This window comes from Phacochoerus africanus, chromosome 14, assembly GCF_016906955.1.
Source record: "Phacochoerus africanus isolate WHEZ1 chromosome 14, ROS_Pafr_v1, whole genome shotgun sequence".
Taxonomy (NCBI): Eukaryota; Metazoa; Chordata; class Mammalia; order Artiodactyla; family Suidae; genus Phacochoerus; species Phacochoerus africanus.
In genome coordinates, this window is record NC_062557.1 from 52802481 (window position 1) to 52819267 (window position 16787).

Genomic DNA, 16787 nt, shown 5'->3' on the forward strand with positions numbered 1-16787 from the left:
GTGGAATCAGAGCTGCAGCTGCCAGCCTACGTCACAGCCGCAGCAATGCCAGATCCGAGCTGTGTCTGCAGTGTACACTGCAGCTTGTGGCACCACCGGATCCTTAACCCAGGGAGCCAAACCCACATCCTCATGGATACTAGTTGGGTTCTTAACCCGCTGAGCCACAGCGGGAACTCCATGAAGGTTCTTTTTTAAAAGATTTTATTGAAGTATAGTTGATTTACAATGTTACTTTCCACCAAACAGCAAAGCCATTCGGGTATAAATTCTTTTTCATATTCTTTTCTATCAGGAATAGAATAGGCTATCACAGGATAGTGAATATAAATCCCTGTGCTATACAGTAGGATCTTGTTTATCCAACCTGTAATACTAATCCGCTGCATTTGCTAATCACAAACTCCCACTCCCCCCCCCCCCGCCCGCCCTGCAACCACAAGTCTGTTCTCTATGTCTGTAAGTCTGTTTCTATTTTATAGATAAATTCTAAATGAGGGCTCTTTCATTCTACAATCCCAGGCACTGTGCTGGCGCCGGGAGCCACAATAATTCACAAGAAAAGAGATCATTAAAACACAGCATGTTTGTTAATTATACCTCAATAAAGCTGGAAGCGGGGGCGGGGGGGGGAACACCCACCATGATGTTGGATGTAATGCTCAAGACACTCGCCAACACAGCTCAGACAGACCTAAACCAGAAGCGAGACTCAGGGCTCACGTGACTGGAATGAAGCTGCAAACAGCAGGATCCAGGCACCCTCGTGACGTCATCAGGGATCTGGTTCTGTTTCCAGCTCTGCTGGCCTCTCACTTAGCTTCATTTCCAAACAGGGATCATAAGCAGCTGCAAGCTCAAGTTCTTTTAAAAAGCTACTTTTTTGGGTTTTGGGTTTTTTAAAATGAATGTGCTTCAAAATTCCTCAATTTCCAAAAAAAAAGAAAAAAAACATTTCAACTTCCAAAAGTTCTGCAGTTCCCTGGGGGCTCAGCAGGTTAAGGACTCAGCATCGTCACTGCTGTGGTGTGCAGGTTAGATCCCTGGCTCCAAAGCTTTCGCACGCTGCGGGAGCAGCCAAAAGTGAATAAATAAATAAACAACCGCAAGTTCAAAAAAAAAAAAAAAAGGATAAAAACTTTTTAATTAAAAAATCCCTCTAATTCCAAAAGTTCAAAAGAACATATGAAGAAAGTCTCCCACCCTCCCAGCCTCTGCCCTTCAACCACCAGTTTCTGCCAGTACAGCGTGCCCCCCTCTGTGCACATAGCTTTCCTTTGTTTTGTTTTGTTTTTAAAACAAATGTAAGAAACTGCATGAACTGTTCTGTAACTTGCTTTTGTCAGTCAAGAAAGAATCTTGGAGATTGTTCCACAATGGTGTATGAGGTTGGCTGCACGGTATTACACCGTAAGGAAATTTAACCAAGCCCCTGTTGACAGACTGTTGTTTCCAGTCTTTCGCCAAAACAAGCAAGCCTGCGAAGAACAATCTATAAGTGCCTATGCGCTCGTGGGCAAATATATAGGGCTAGTTCTTAGAGGGGAAAATCCCTGGTCAAGGGGCATGGGTCTTTGTGATTTTTATTTTCTTTTTAGGGCCACACCCGCAGCATTTGGAAATTCCCAGGCTAGGGGTCAAATCGCAGCTACAGCTGCTGACCTACACCACGGCCACAGCAACACGGGATCAGAGCCACGCCTTGACCTACACAACTCAAGGCAACGCCGGATCCTTAATCCACTGAGCAAGGCCAGGGATCGAACCCGCATCCACATGGATCCTGCTCGGGTTCCTTAACCGAGGAGCCATAAAGGAAACTCTGAGATTGTGATTTTTATTTGATGGAATATTGTCAAGTTGCTCTCAGCTGGATATGTTGTCACCTTGTACTCCTAGCAACAAACAGGTGAGACCTGTTGACTGGAACCCATACCCTCTTTAATCTCTATGAAACTTTCTGGACCATGCAAATGTAGGGTAGGCATGATTTGCATTTCTCTTACCCTGAATGAAGCTAGCTCTCTCTTCATATATTTGAGAGTTATTTATATCTCCTTTTCTGTGAAATATCTGTGAATTTTTTCTACATTTTTATTGGGTCGTCAGTATTTTTCCTATAGATTTTTTTTTTTTTTGGTCTTTTTGCCATTTCTTGGGCTGCTTCTGCAGCATATGTAGGTTCCCAGGCAAGGGGTCAAATAGGAGCTGGAGCCGCTGGCCTACACCAGAGCCATAGCAATGCGGGATCCGAGCCGCATCTGCAACCTACACCACAGCTCACGGCAACGCCGGATCCTTAACCCACTCAGCAAGGCCAGGGATCGAACCCCGCAACCTCATGGTTCCTGGTCGGATTCGTTAACCACTGAGCAACGATGGGAACTCCTGATAACCTTTATTGACTTATCCCTTTTCCCTATGGAATTTTAGTCTTCTATTTTTAAATTATAAAAAATACTCTATTTTTAAATGATAAAAAAGTGCTTTCATACTATTGTGCAACCAATCTCTAGAACTCTTTTGTCTTGCAAAACTGAACCTCTCTACCATTAAACAACTCCCCATTTTCCTCTCCCCCAGCCCTTGGCAACCCCCGTTCTACTTTCCATGGCTATGAATTTGAGTCTCCCCCCAGTACGTCATATAAATAGATCAAGCAGTATTTGTCTTTTCACGACTGGCTTATGCTGATTAATAAAGCCACTAATCTCACAATAAAGTGAAAATCTATTTTTGACGCTAATTGGCAGCGTCGCTGGTGTTGACTAAGAGATAGTTGAAGTGCTTGTATCAGCTGCTCCTGGAGTGTGGATGAAGGAATTGGGGTACAGGCAGGTTAAGTGACCTGTTGGTGATCATACAGCCGAGGAGAGAGGGTGTACCTTACACCTGCGGCTGGCTCCACAGCCTTTGCTCCCAGTCTTTCTTCCCTGGGCCAGGGCTCACATAGGAAAGTCATGGCGAGGAGTTCCCATCCTGGTGCAGCGGAAACGAATCCAACTAAGAAACATGACGTTGCGGGTTCGATGCCTGGCCTTGCTCAGTGGGTTAAGGATCCGGTGTTGCTGTGAGCTGTGGTGTAGGTTGCAGACGTGGCTCAGATCTGGCGTGGCTGTGGCTGTGGTGTAGGCTGGCAGCTGTAGCTCCAATTAGACCCCGAGCCTGGGAACCTCCACATGCCACGGGTGAGGCCCTAAAAAGACAAAAGACAAAAAAAAAAAAAAAAAAAAGCCATGGCCGTGGCGAGCGTGTGCAAAGAGTTTCCTTGTGATGCAGTGGGTTAAAGATCTGGCTTTGTCACTGCAGAGGCTGCGTCACTGCTGTGACCCAGGTTTGATCCCTGACCTGGGAATTTCTACATGCTATGGGCACTGCCAAACCAACAAACAACAACGGTCAGGGCATGGAGCCCAGGAGCATGAAGACAAGAGGTGGATAAAGTCACCCAAGGAGTAGTGACCACCAGCATTTAAGGGGCCAGTGAGGGAGACAATGCAGCAGTGTGTCCCCAGGGACGGGCCGCCTGTGCGCTCGCGGTCAGTACTCGTTAGATGAACCTAAGGAGCAGCTAGAACAGCGGGAGGTAAGCCAGAGAAACGAATTTTCAGAAACAGAGAACAAATTTCAACCGGGGGAGTGGTGAGCATATTGAAAAGAGATCAAGCTGAAGTCTGAGAAACCTCTGGATTTACCAACAAGAAAGTCATTGGTGATGAGCAGTTTCTTGGGGTTGTATGCGCAGATAAATGTTTAACAACTCACTTTCGGAGTTCCCATGTGGCGCTAGAGGAAAGGAATCCGACTAGGAACCGTGAGGGTGCAGGTTCGATCCCTGGCCTCCCTCAGTGCTTTAAGGGTCTGGTGTTGCTGTGAACTGTGATGTAGGCCAGCGGCTGTAGCTCCAATTTGACCCCTAGCCTAGGAGCATCTACATGCCGCCGGTGTGGCCCTAAAAAGCAAAACAAAACAAAAAACTTACTTTCCAAAAAAAGTATTCATGTATGCAGGTACAAAGTTAATTATAAAAATCAAATTTTTTTTTTGTCTTTTTGCTATTTCTTGGGGCACTCCTGCGGCATATGGAGGTTCCCAGGCTAGGGGTTGAATCGGAGCTGTAGCCACCGGCCTACACCAGAGCCACAGCAACGCGGGATCCGAGCCGCGTCTGCAACCTACACCTCAGCTCACGGCAATGCCAGATCCTTAACCCACTGAGCAAGGCCAGGGATCGAACCCACAACCTCATGGTTCCTAGTCGGATTTGTTAACTGCTGTGCCACGACGGGAACTCCTAAAAATCAATTTTATTGATATATGGGGGAGGGATAAATTAGGCGATTGGGACCGACATACAGACACTACTGTATCTAAGATAGACAGGTAACCAGCACCTGCTGTAGAGCAAGGGTAAATTATTCCACACTGTAATAACCTATATGGGAAAAGAATTTGAAAAGGAACGGAGGCGTTCCCATCGTGGCGGCACAGTGGTTAACGAATCCGACTAGGAACCATGAGGTTGCGAGTTCAATCCCTGGCCTTGCTCAGTGGGTTAAGGATTCAGCGTTACCATGAGCTGTGGTGTGGGTCGCAGACGTGTCTCAGACCCCATGTTGCTGTGGCTCTGGTGTAGGCCGGTGGCTACAGCTCCGATTAGACCCCTAGCCTGGGAACCTCCACATGCCATGGGAGCGCCTAAGAAAAAGGCAAAATGACCAAAAAAAAGGAATGGATATGTGTATATGTACAACTGATTTCTTTTGCTGTACACCTAAACTAACATAACTTTTATACTCCATTAAAATATATTAAAAATAATTTTATTTTGATTTATTTATTATTTTTTTAGTCTTTTTAGGGCCTCACCCACACGGCATATGGAGGTTCCCAGGCTAGGGGTCAAATTGGAACTGGAGCTGCCAGCCTACAGCACAGCCACAGCAACGAGGGATTCTTAACCCATTGAGCAAGGCCAGGGATTGAACCCTCAACCTCAGGTTCCTAGTCGGATTCGTTTCCGCTGCACCACAAAGGGAACACCTTAAAAATAATTTTTAAAAATTTTACTGATATAAAGGATGTTTAACACAGAATCTGCAAACAGAATATACAATTCTCAGAGTTCCCATCGTTGCTCAGTGGTTAACGAATCTGACTAGAAACCATGAGGCTGAGGGTTTGATCCCTGGCCTCGCTCAGTGGGTTAAGGATCCAGCGTTGCCGTGAGCTGTGGTGTAGGTCACAGATTCGGCTCAGATCCCACGTTGCTGTGGCTGTGGTGTGGGCCGGCAGCTACACCTCCGATTAGACCCCTAGCCTGGGAACCTCCATATGCCATGGGTGAGGCCCTAAAAAGACAGAAAGACCCCCCCAAAAAAAAACTATATATATATATATATATATATACACACACACACACACACACACACACACACACACACACACACACACGTCTCTGTTGTGACTCAGTGGAAACTAACCTGGCTGCTATGCATGAGGTTAAAGAGCCAGCGTTGCTGTGAGCTGTGGTATAGGTCACAGATGCAGCTCAGATCTAGTGTGGCTGTGGTGCAGGCTGGCAGCTGTAGCTCTGATTCAACCCCCTAGCCTGGTAACTTCCATATGCCAAGAGTGTGGCCCTAAAAGGCAAAAACAAACAAATAAACAAACAAAAAACCATACACACATATATATACACACATATATATAATGTTCTTTATTGCAAATTCTACTTTTGTATCCATGATTTCATAAATGGAGTTGTATCTTCATTTATGAATGTTGGTTGATATTTTTATTTACATTTTTATGACAAAAATGAAATACTGAAGATATATGAAACTTCACAGGCTCCTCAATGATTTGAGTGACTTCTTTGCTGAATCTGATAACAGTTTTCAAACCCTGGGAGAATATTTCCTCCATTTTTGGGGGTGGCTATTCATGATGTAACAATTAACAGACAAGAAAAAGATTTATTCTGCATTATTCACATTTTTTTCCATCACTTTTTTTTTTTTTGTCTTTTCTAGGGCCGCACCTGCGGCCCATGGAGGTTCCTGGGCTAGAGGTCTAATCGGAGCTGTTGCTGCTGGCCTACACCAGAGCCGCAGCTCACGGCAATGCCAGATCCTTAACCCACTGAGCGAGGCCAGGGAATTGAACCCTCAATCTCATGGTTCCTAGTTGGATTCGTTAACCACTGAGCCACAATGGGAACCCCTACCACCTTCTTAAATCTAGACAATCAACAAAGCCTGATAGGTAGCATTGGCCAATTCTGTAGTGTAAATACTCCTATTCAGGCCATTGTCAAACTACTAAACCGATGTCACTAAGTTGGAAAGAGATAACATAGCAGTATCATTTTATAGTATTCCCACCAAACAGATACAATAAAGGTAAATAACCTCAAAGGCATATAATAGCACATTTAGAATATAACCAAGAAATAATGCATTTTGATTATTTATCACCTCCGTTTAAAAACATGATTTACGGAGTTCCTGTCGTGGCTCAGTGGTTAACAAACCTGACTAGTATCCATGATAGACCACGGGTTCGATCCGTGCCTAAAAAGACAGTAGAACAAAATGAAAATGTAATTTATTTAATTGCGAGTTTGCATAATTTAACTTTTAAAAAATATATATATTTTAAATCTTTTTAGGGTTGCACTCTCAGCATATGTTAAGTTCCCAGGCTAGGGGGATCTGCCTACACCAGTCACAGCAACCCAGATCACAGCCACCACCCACACTGGATCCTTTAACCCACTGAAGGAGGCGAGGGATAGAACCCAAATCTTCAATGGATACTAGTCCAGTTCTTAACCCACTAGGTCACAACAGGAACTCCTCTCTGTTTTTTTTTTTTATTTTGCTTTTCAGGGCTGCACCCGGGGCATATGGAGGGTCTCAGGCTAGGGGTCGAATGGGAACTGAAGCCTCTGGCCTACGGCACAGCCACGTGGGAACTGAGCCCCGTCTGCAACCTACACCAGAGCTCACAGCAAAGCTGGATCCTCTACCCACTGAGCGAACCCAGGGATCGAACCTGAATCCTGATGGATCCTAGTCAGGTTCATTAACAGCTGAACCACGAAGGGAACCCTAGAAGGGCTCCTCTTTTTTTTTTTTTTTTTTTTTAATAGCCTCACTCTATGGTATACGGAAGATCTTGGGCCAGGGATTGAATCCAAGCCGTAGCTGTGACTTACACCTGCAGCTGCAGCAACCACTGGATCCTTTAATCCATTGAGCCAGATCCGGGGTGGAACCCCCAGCTCCACAGCAACCTGAGCTGCTGCAGATTCTTAACCCACTGCGCCACAGCAGGAACTCCAACATAATTTTTGATAGTAGCTGATTTTAACAACCTGTCCATAATGTTTGTAAAAATCAAAAAGTCAGCTTTCACAAATTGGTAGAGCACACCATTGGGGATGTGGTGAAACCCAAACTGCAGTGGGATGTGACTTTCCTGGTCAAGCTACAACTGTGGCCCACAATGTCCAACCCCCCTGCCCATCTGCTTCAGGCACACTCCACGACCTCACTCAAACTGCTCCCGGAGAAGCAACACTTCTACCACTTTGGGCAAATTAATCCCTACTCCATAGCCTCCATAGTCGCCTTTATAGCATTTATCATAATTCGCTATTAAATTACTCTGAGAATACTAGAAGTTGTCTCTTGTCTGCCTCCATGAGCCATATCTATCATGTATCTGTGAGGGCCAAGGCGAGTACCGAGCATATTCACATTTATTCCCTCAGTACTACAGCGCTCTGCATATAGTAATTGCTCAGTTTTTGTTTTTTGCTTTGTTTTGGTTTTTGAGTGATACTAAGAATGAAGGGCTGCCAGAAGGGACAGAGAGCTAGGATAAAATTATGTGTGTGTGTAGGCCTCACCAGAAAGCATCTCCAGGGATGCCGGGGCTCCACCATTCCTCTCAGTAATGAATCTTTCCTGAAAAACATGACCCTGAGAATACACAAGCTTCAACACCGACCTTCAGACTCCTGCAGTCTGTGTATATAATGCGAAGCAGAACTCTCTCGAACGTGTTCTCATCACCACCTCCCAGGCCGAAGCAGGGAGTTCCCTACAGACTACTGACTGGATCCAGAACCTGGACCAAACTTCCGGTGGAAACTGCAGCCATCGAGACAAAAAAGGAAGCCTGCTCTGCGGCAGAGAAGATTTGAGGAGTTACCACTACAACAACGTCCGTACTAGCAAGAAACAAAAAAAAAACGTAACTAATAAGTATAACGTTTATCCCTACAACATCACCCTTCTAACTGTGAAGACCCTGATAAAATCGCTTGATCGTCAGGAAGAATCAGATAGGAGCAATCAGGGTGTTGCAAGTCCTGATTACGCAGAGCCGTTAATCACGAGTCATGCGAGCTCCAATCATCATTTTCTATTCTGCCCTCCCGAAGGAGGAACAGGTAAGGATTATCCTACCTGACGATAAAAACACTTAATGTGACATTCCGCACTCTGGGAAAAAGATTCCTCTTCAAGATAGGATGAGTAAACACTGCGTTGGTCCGAGCAACTAAGCCTACTTGGGTTCTTCTGTATCTTTTGCTACATTTATTTCTAAATGTTTTAAAATAAGTTTTTCCATATGGCTATCAAAAATGCATAAGCTAATTCCTCCCAGAATGCTCCACTCACTTACGAGCCGGGTGTCCCGCCCGTAAGTGCCGCCTTATTTACATATCCCCGCCCACCCTCCCGCCAGACTTCTACCGTAATAACCAAAATAAAAGCTAATATACTATTTTACAGTCCGCAAGCCTAGAAAAACAGCCATCACTTTGGCCACCCCAATTTTCATCTGAAATTTTTATAAGTCGATCATATTCTAAATATATATTTATTACAAAGAACTATAAGCAAAGCACACATAATTTCAGACTCGAGAGATAATTACTATTACACCGATACCCTCCATGACGCAGTTTTGGAGGAAGAGCTGGAGCCTATGACTTCCTTCTTCCAGGAACGGTGAGCGATCCCTCGCTCTTCCAGCCTTCATCCGTACTTCCGGTCATGAAGGTATCAGAAAGGTTTCTTTTTCAGCCCAAAGACGCTGATGAATAACGCTATTTCAGTGACGGCTGGGAGGGCACTGCGGAAGATAGGTGATGGTTTCGGGGTCCCCTTCATCCAATAAAAAAATCCAAATCCCCAAGCCTGAGATCCCACCCCCAAATGTAGGAGGGAGGGGACTTCAAAAAAGGATGTTGAGTGGACCTGATATTTTATACATGGAGTAAAGAGCTGGGTGAGGGAAATCTTCAGATTTAGAGTAAATGTTACTTCCCATGCCCAAACATTGGGTGCTACCGTACCTGCAGAAGACAAAAATGTACCAGTACGTGGTGCATTCCCAACGCTCAAATATGAAAAAGGACAGGGCCACAGATGCACTACAGTGAGCCCCAATGGCTTGGAACACACTAGAGTCAAGGAAATCCTTTGGATCAATAGGTAGTAATGGGTCAGAAAAGGCCGGTTTGGGGTCTGGCATCTACATTCAGGTTTACATCCTAGGAAGCGGGGTACCTCTTGCTCCTCTTACCACACTGCAAAGGCCAGAGCCAGCAGCCCTGAATCCTGAGTTTTAGGGCAGCCATGTGAGTAGAGGAGCTGAGTCTGCACAGCTGGGACCTCAAGTAACCCCCACCCCATATCTAGCCTGGACCGTTCAAGTGAGGTAGTAGCCTCCCCATCTGTTCCAAGCACTCTGTGACCTTATACTCTCTGCTGGAATCACTTTCCAGCACCCTGGTCCTTCCTGACCACAATTCAAGTACCAAAAGCCTTCCCTAATCCATCTCCCTCACGTCCTCTGTCTCGCCTGTGTCCCCACAAGCTTCATATCTTTACACATCCCGTGGCACAGTGCTTATCACACGGAATTACAGATGTCTGTTTGTGTCTAACTCTTCCTCAAGGTAGAAAATTGTGTTTTACTCCCATTTTGAGATCTCCAGTGACCGATGCATAGCAGGAGCTTAACAGATGCCCAAAGATTGTATTAAATCTCCCACGGTGCCTAAGAAGATTTCTCAACTGGAGGGACTCTGCCTACTAGAACAAACACCAATGTACCAGAAAGGCCTAGTTAGGTGGCGGAGAGGAGCTGTGATGAAAATGGCCGGTGCAGGAAAGGTGCACAGAAGAAAGGATACAGATGAGGCTCTGGGTGCTGTTGAACATGGAAACTCCTGAGAAGAAACCGACCAGCTCCACTGCAAAGAGGCCCAGGGTGACAGAAAGCGCTGCCACCAGCCTGCAGAAAGGAAGGGTGTGGGCTTAGGCCTCTTGAACTTTTTCTAAGACTCCTTCACTTCCACGACTGCTTAATTCTGACCACCCTGCCCCAGGTGCTCACTGAATATCCTGCTTCTCATACTCCTCAGGGGTGAACGTGAGAGGCAGGCAGGCCTGGATGTTGCTGTCCTGAGGAGCAGGGCAGAAAGAAAGAAGTTGAGAGAGGGCGGCGGTGGCGGGGTGGGGGCGGGGGCGTGGGGGAAGGACCCGACCGGGTAAAGCCCCCGGGGAGAGGTGTAGAGTGGGGCCAGGACCACTCCAAGGTGGGAGCGTGGACTAACGGAGCGGGGCCGTGGGGCTTACCCTGGACCAGAATAAGGTGATGACGACCACCAGATGCGCCAGGAGCGTCAGGAAGCGAGAGGGCACGAGCCCCGAGACCCGGCTCATGGCCCCCAGGGGACGGGGTACTGCCTGGAGCAGAGGCCGGGGTCTCTAGGGCTGGAAACTCGGGGAGGGCCAGTCCTCAAGTCTCCTAGGCTAGCAGACAAAAATTCGACGTTCGCCTCCTTCCCGCTCGCGCTGGCACCGCCCAGTTGCCTTGGTAACCGCGGTAGCTGGTGCTGCGACCGGATCTCTGAAAATCTCGCGAGAGCATTAAACTGTCAAGCAGCTGCGTGCCCTCGGGGGACTGCAAGTCAGGTTCCGTCGCAGTTGATTCCGGCCCGGCGGAGGCCGATGATCCGTTGCCTGGTCACTTGCAGCCGAGAGGTCAGCACCGAGTGTGCGGTGGCGCTGCCCTGCATCGTCCAGTCTGCCCGCGCAGCGCCGGCGAACGGAAACCCTCCGGGCCTAGCCTGGGACCCCCCCCTTCTTCTCCGGATGCCCACACCGGGTGCAGCCCGACCCCCAACCCCTGCTGCGTTGTCCCGGATGAACCTCCGGACACGGCTGTCTATGCCTGAGGCCTGGATGCTCTCTCTCCTTCCCTCCTCCGCATTCCTTTAGCTCCCACGTGCCCCGGGCCGAACGTGGAGAGGTGGATGTGCCTATGTTGTCCGGCTGCCACTTGTTGTCCCGGAGCCCCTGGTCGTTGGAGGATCCCATACCTGCACCTTCGTTGATTCTAGTTCCCCCTCCCCCACGCCCCAGACACCTTTGCTCAGACTGGTGAGGGATTTGCACATTGCGGAAAGTGGCCCGCTCTCTTGGACTAGGATGTGCCCCAAGAGGTGTGTTTGGGGAAGAGAGGGAACAAAGAGGACCAGAAAGGGCTGGGGATGGGGGTGGAGGCAGGGAATGAGGCCTTGCGTCCCGGGAGGCCGGGAGCGAGGGCGTCGATGCAGACTCTGCAAGGATTTCCGTATCTCTTTGAGGCGTGGGCACTCGACTTTGCCCAGCTACTATCCAAGCATCTCTGACTATCAGCGACCTCCCTGACCTTTGGGCCTCAAAAGGGTTCCAGGCAGAACGGAAAGTTCTGGCCGGAGTTCATTTCTCATATGCACAACCTCACAGGGACTTCCCTACCCTCTTACTGCATCATCTCTCTTCTTCCCGTTGCCAATGATAATAATCAATAAAGGATCTAAAATAAGAATTGAAGAAAATTTCATTTGAGCCAAACTACCGAGTAGCCCGGAAGCTGCTTCCCATAGCACTCTTAGAAACTGCTCAGAAGATGCATGATTTCCAGCACTGTATTATATCCTGTCAGAACAAAGAATATTAAACAAGTCAGGGCTGCAATTCTTCAAGATTAAAAAAAAAAAAAAAACAGACCAGCACCTATGCAGTGAGTTAGTATGGCCTTGGCACCTGGGAAGGGAGTCTTATCATCCAGGGAGTGCCAGCACTGGCACCCCAGGAAGAGGGCACATTATTTTTAACAGTGGGTATTCTTTTCTTCTGGTTCCTGTGCCTGTTTCTATAACAATTAAAGCAGATGTGGAATGTTTGACAGGCCACAAATAGGCTTTCGTGTGTGTGTGTGTGTGTGTGTGTGTGTGTGTGTGTGTCTTTTTAGGGCCGCACCTGCGGCATATGGAAGTTCCCAGGCTAAGGATTGAATCCGAGCTGCGCCACAGCCACACAGGATCCGAGCCGCATCTGCAACCGACACCACAGGCCACAGACAACGCTGGATCCTTAACCCACTGAGCGAAGCCAGGGATTGTACCCACTGTCCTCATGGATACTAGTCGGGTTCATTAACCACTGAGCCACCACGGGGACCTCCCAAAGAGGCTATTTTAGTTAGCATAAAATTCAGGTTAACTCATGTGTCAGCCAGAATGACTTCCCTAGATCTCAATATGTGACAACTTATTTTATCACTACTCTCCATCTCATGCTTCTAGGCTGATTTAAACGACAAGCCCAAGAGGCACTTTTTATTTCTTCATTCATTCAACAAATACTCATTGACCAGCTAGTAAGTCCCAGGCACTGTGCTGGGCTCTTGTACTTGAGGAACAGACAGAAGTCTCTACCTTTGTGGGGGTCAGAGAGACTGACATGAAATATGAAAACAAATAATAAATCTGTATGATAATAGCACCATAAAGAAAAAAATTTTAAGGGAAATATTAGAATAATGTGGTCAAGGAAAATGTCTTTGAAATGGGTCGTTTGGGGGAGTTCCCATTGTGGTGAAGCAGAAAGGAACCTGAATAGTATCCATGAGGATGTGGGTTCGATGCCTGGCCTTGCTCAGTGGGTGTGGTGTAGGTACCAGATGTGGCTTGGATCTCACGTTGCTGTGGCTGTGGTGTAGGGCAGCAGCTATAGCTCCCGTTTGACCCCTAGCCTGGGAACCTCCATATGCTGCGGCTTTGGCCCTAAAAGAGGGGGGAAATGAAGAAGAAAAGGGGTCGTTTTTTCTTAAACTTTGTTTTAGGTAATGTGGTCAGGAATGCGAGGAAATGCTTTTCTCTCTGCCAGGCCTCCAGTGGAATAAAGGGATTTCCTTCTTCTAAACCAGTGGGTGAGGGGTGGAGGGATAGATTGGGAGTTTGGGATTAACATATACATAATTACTGTATATATAATAGATAACCAAGGACCTACTGTATAGCACAGGGAACTATATCCATTATTTTGTAATAACCTACAAGGGAAAAGAATCTGAAAAAGAAATCAGTTATATATGTACAACTGAATCACTTTTCTGCACACCTGGAAATAACACAACACTGTAAATCAACTCTGTCAATAGTAAATACATAAACCAGTCGGTGAAAAAACTTAGAAGACAAAGAGATAGTCAAAAGATATTTCCTCAAAATCATTGAAAGGCAAAGACCGAAGAACTCTCCCAGGTTAAGGGAAACTAAAGAGATGGGACAAATTTGCCACGAGTGATTGAATGTATGATCGTAATGAATCTTGGATCAGGAAAAAAAAACTTTTTATTATAAAGAACATCAGTGAAACAATTGGCAAATTTGATAAGATTTCTAGCCTAGAAATAGCATTGGGTCAGTGTTAATTTCCTGATTTTTTGGATAATTCTACTGCCTCTGTGGAAGAGAATGTCCTTGTTTGGACTTTTCTCCTGGGAATAGAAAGCCCAGGCCTTGGGAGCCAAGCACCCCCAGACAGTTTAAGGCGCCTGAGTGTTCACAGGTTGAAGGGAGCACTGTCCCAGAGTGAAAGTGAGGAAAGCCCGGGACCTGAGTTTGCACAATTTTTCCAAGGTCTCTGGAGCAAACAGAATGAAGAGAAGTCAGCTGTGTGAAGCTCGGGGGAAAGAGCATCCCAGGCGAGGAAGAGCAAGTGCAAAGTTTCTTAGGTGGGAATAGGCCCAGTGTGTTTGTTGGACAGAAACAGAGGTGTGTGTGTGTGAGAGAGAGAGAGAGAGAGAGAGATGCCTAGTAATGGAAGGGGAAGAGGTCACGGCGAGGTGGGATGAGAGGAGGGACATGGCCTTGCAGCCATGGGGAGGGGTAGGCTCAGATTTGCATCATAAACACAGATGACTTTGGTTGTAAGATGGAGAATGGATTTTAAGATTTTAAGCAGAAGGTTTGGGAAGAAGCCAGAGTTACCCAGGAAGGACAGGATGAGATGGGACCAGGGTAGACCAGGAGGTGGAGTAAAGTGGAAGGAATCTAGAGATGGTTAGACGATAAAGTCTGAACATGTTGCCGAGGGTGGGTGAGAAAAAGGGAGAGGTCAAGCATGACATGGGCTCCAGCAGCTGGAAGTTTAGGGCATTCTGCTCATAAGAGCCTCCCTGCCCTGGCGACCTATAGATAGAACAGGGTAGTCGCAGTTCACATTGTGAATTAGTAAACAGCAATCATTTAAGTCTGTCCTGTCACTTTTCACGACCTTGGTTCAGAGAAGCCTGCTCTCGTCTCACAAAAGCGAGTTTTGGTGCCACCCTGTGGCCACAGAAGGTATTGCCAGCGACCAAATTCCTAGGGGTCGCTAGGAACCCACAGGTCCCAGCATTTGAACTGTTCATCAAATCATCTGGAAAAACTTTTTTTTTTTTTTTAAATCACAGAAACATTCAAAAGTGCAAAAATAAAGAAAATAGCACAACGAACCTCTTTGAAGTCTTCCACTCTGCTTCAGCAATTACACCACTACATGGCCAATCCCTCCCAGTTCCACAGCGAATTTGAAGCGAATTTCAGGCATCGCCAAATAGTTCTGTCCAGGAGAGGGAAATTCCCCCTTAATCTTCCCAGAGGTCTTTGAACAGACCTAATAATTAAATTGGTTCAAGACACTGAAAGGAGGGAAAAACCCAATTAATTTGTACGCACCTGTCTCATAGAACTAGGACGGCCAAAGTGATCAAAGGAGACTGTTTATACATCATTTTTAGACAAAGATAAGAGTGACACAGCCTGACTTCTTTCGCCATATTGGCCCCTTGAACTCCTCTCATCCTTCAAGAAGCAAATGGGGAAGGTCTCTGCCACCTTCTGGTATCCCTCTTTAGAAGTCCCCGGTTCTGTCTCACTTGGGGAGCTTTAAAAAACAGGTATTAATGGCGATGGAAATCAGAACAGTGGTTGTCTCTGGGAAGAGAGGAGCCGGGATCAATTGGTAAAGGACAAGAATGAATCTTCTAGGGTGAAGGAAAAGTCTTCCATCTTGAAAGGGTTGTGGGTTGAATTTGTTAAAACTCACCAAAATAATACTTACGATCTGTGCATTTCATTGTAGGTAAATTATTCTTCAGAACTGTAAAAAGTGACAAAGTTACCGATGCTGGGGTTCTACCCTGGACCTTTCAATCAGAATCTCCAAATCTGGGGCGTGTGAGTGGCTGTCTGGAAAGCTGTGCAGGCGACTGTAACGTGCGGCCCAGGAGGACACACCGCTGGAGGAGCTAATCTCTCACCTCCATGTGGCCGGAGCTCTGGCACGGCTCCACCACGTTCCGCCAGGTATCCGTCCTTCCACGTATTTCTGTGCAAGTCCGTCCCGGCTGAGTTGTGCGTTCTGCGTTCCCCAGGTAACTGCCTCTGGGCCACCTGGTCATCTGCAAGATGCCGGGGGCGGGGTCGGAGGATCAGCGGAGCCAGGAGCCCGCAAAGCCGCTGCCCTGCGGGGTGTGGCAGGCCCTGCGGGTCCCACGTGGCGGGAGGGAGTGCGCAGGCACCACGCCTCAGGATTTTAGAGGTTCTGGAAGGTCTTCGGCTCTTGCGCCTCGAACGCCGGGACCCTGGCCGCCGGTCCGAGCAGTGATCATGAAGGGATCTGTGCAGCCTTACGGCCGGCCGACCTCGTGGCGCAACGGTAGCGCGTCTGACTCCAGATCAGAAGGTTGCGTGTTCAAATCACGTCGGGGTCAGCTCTTTTTTTTCCCTCATCTTTCGGTCAGTTTTCCCATTTTCAACTCTGTTGGAGCCCCACCGCCCAGGTCAAGGAAGAAACACCTAGTAGGGGCCGGAAGGGGAGGGTCCCTGGCGTGAAGTCTCGTTCCTCCCCGTCATGGGAGCCCAACGATCTCACGATAGTTTTGGTGGTAGACCTGGGTAATGTAAATGTGGGCCGAAAGCAGGGCTGCTGAGGACTGACGCGCGCTCCCGATCTCTCGACCGATAAGTTCGGGCTCTCGCGCAGGCTAGAAGGTTGTTCTGCAGCCATAGCCCTGACAGTCGTTTTCGCGGTGCTGGGCAGGATCCCTCGACGCACTCACTTTGCGACACGGTGTGCTCACGCTTCATGAGAAGTAAGAGTCCAGACCCCAGAGAAGCGATCCTCAGCAGGACTCCCGCGGACGAGGTGGCCGAGTGGTTAAGGCGATGGACTGCTAATCCATTGTGCTCTGCACGCGTGGGTTCGAATCCCATCCTCGTCGGTTGGCAGACACCTCTGCCTGTAACTTTTGTGATTCTTTTCCCCGAATAAGAATTTCTCTTGTTACCGTCTGTCTGCCGGGATTCGATTTCTGTATTACCCTTTCACACTCTTTCAGGTACAGCTGAGGATTTCGTCGCTTCTATTCTGTTTTCCAAATAT

At 47.5% G+C, this 16787-nt stretch overlaps 1 protein-coding gene and 3 non-coding genes across 5 annotated transcripts; 2 read left to right on the forward strand and 2 right to left on the reverse strand.

The window, feature by feature from the left end:
- Window positions 1–8351: 8351 nt before the first annotated feature.
- LOC125115318 (U8 small nucleolar RNA) lies at window positions 8352–8487 on the reverse strand. Its single transcript, XR_007132031.1, has one exon. It is a non-coding gene; the product is annotated as a U8 small nucleolar RNA (small nucleolar RNA).
- A 395-nt stretch (window positions 8488–8882) lies between these two features.
- TMEM107 (transmembrane protein 107) lies at window positions 8883–16616 on the reverse strand. 2 transcript variants are annotated; one of them, XM_047757402.1, is made up of 6 exons: window positions 14858–16616; window positions 10665–12011; window positions 10423–10490; window positions 10220–10320; window positions 9377–9473; window positions 8883–9153 (listed from the first exon to the last, which is right to left on the reverse strand). In XM_047757402.1, exons 2-6 carry the CDS (start codon window positions 10749–10751, stop codon window positions 9084–9086), a joined length of 423 nt encoding a protein of 140 aa, XP_047613358.1. In that variant the 5' UTR covers window positions 10752–12011; window positions 14858–16616; the 3' UTR covers window positions 8883–9083. The 2 variants fall into 2 exon arrangements, with proteins under 2 accessions (XP_047613358.1, XP_047613359.1); XM_047757403.1 differs by lacking the exon at window positions 14858–16616 and having other exon boundaries at window positions 10665–12321.
- TRNAW-CCA (transfer RNA tryptophan (anticodon CCA)) lies at window positions 16045–16116 on the forward strand. The gene has a single exon. It is a non-coding gene; the product is annotated as a tRNA-Trp (tRNA).
- TRNAS-GCU (transfer RNA serine (anticodon GCU)) lies at window positions 16545–16626 on the forward strand. Its single transcript has one exon. It is a non-coding gene; the product is annotated as a tRNA-Ser (tRNA).
- Window positions 16627–16787: the final 161 nt, after the last annotated feature.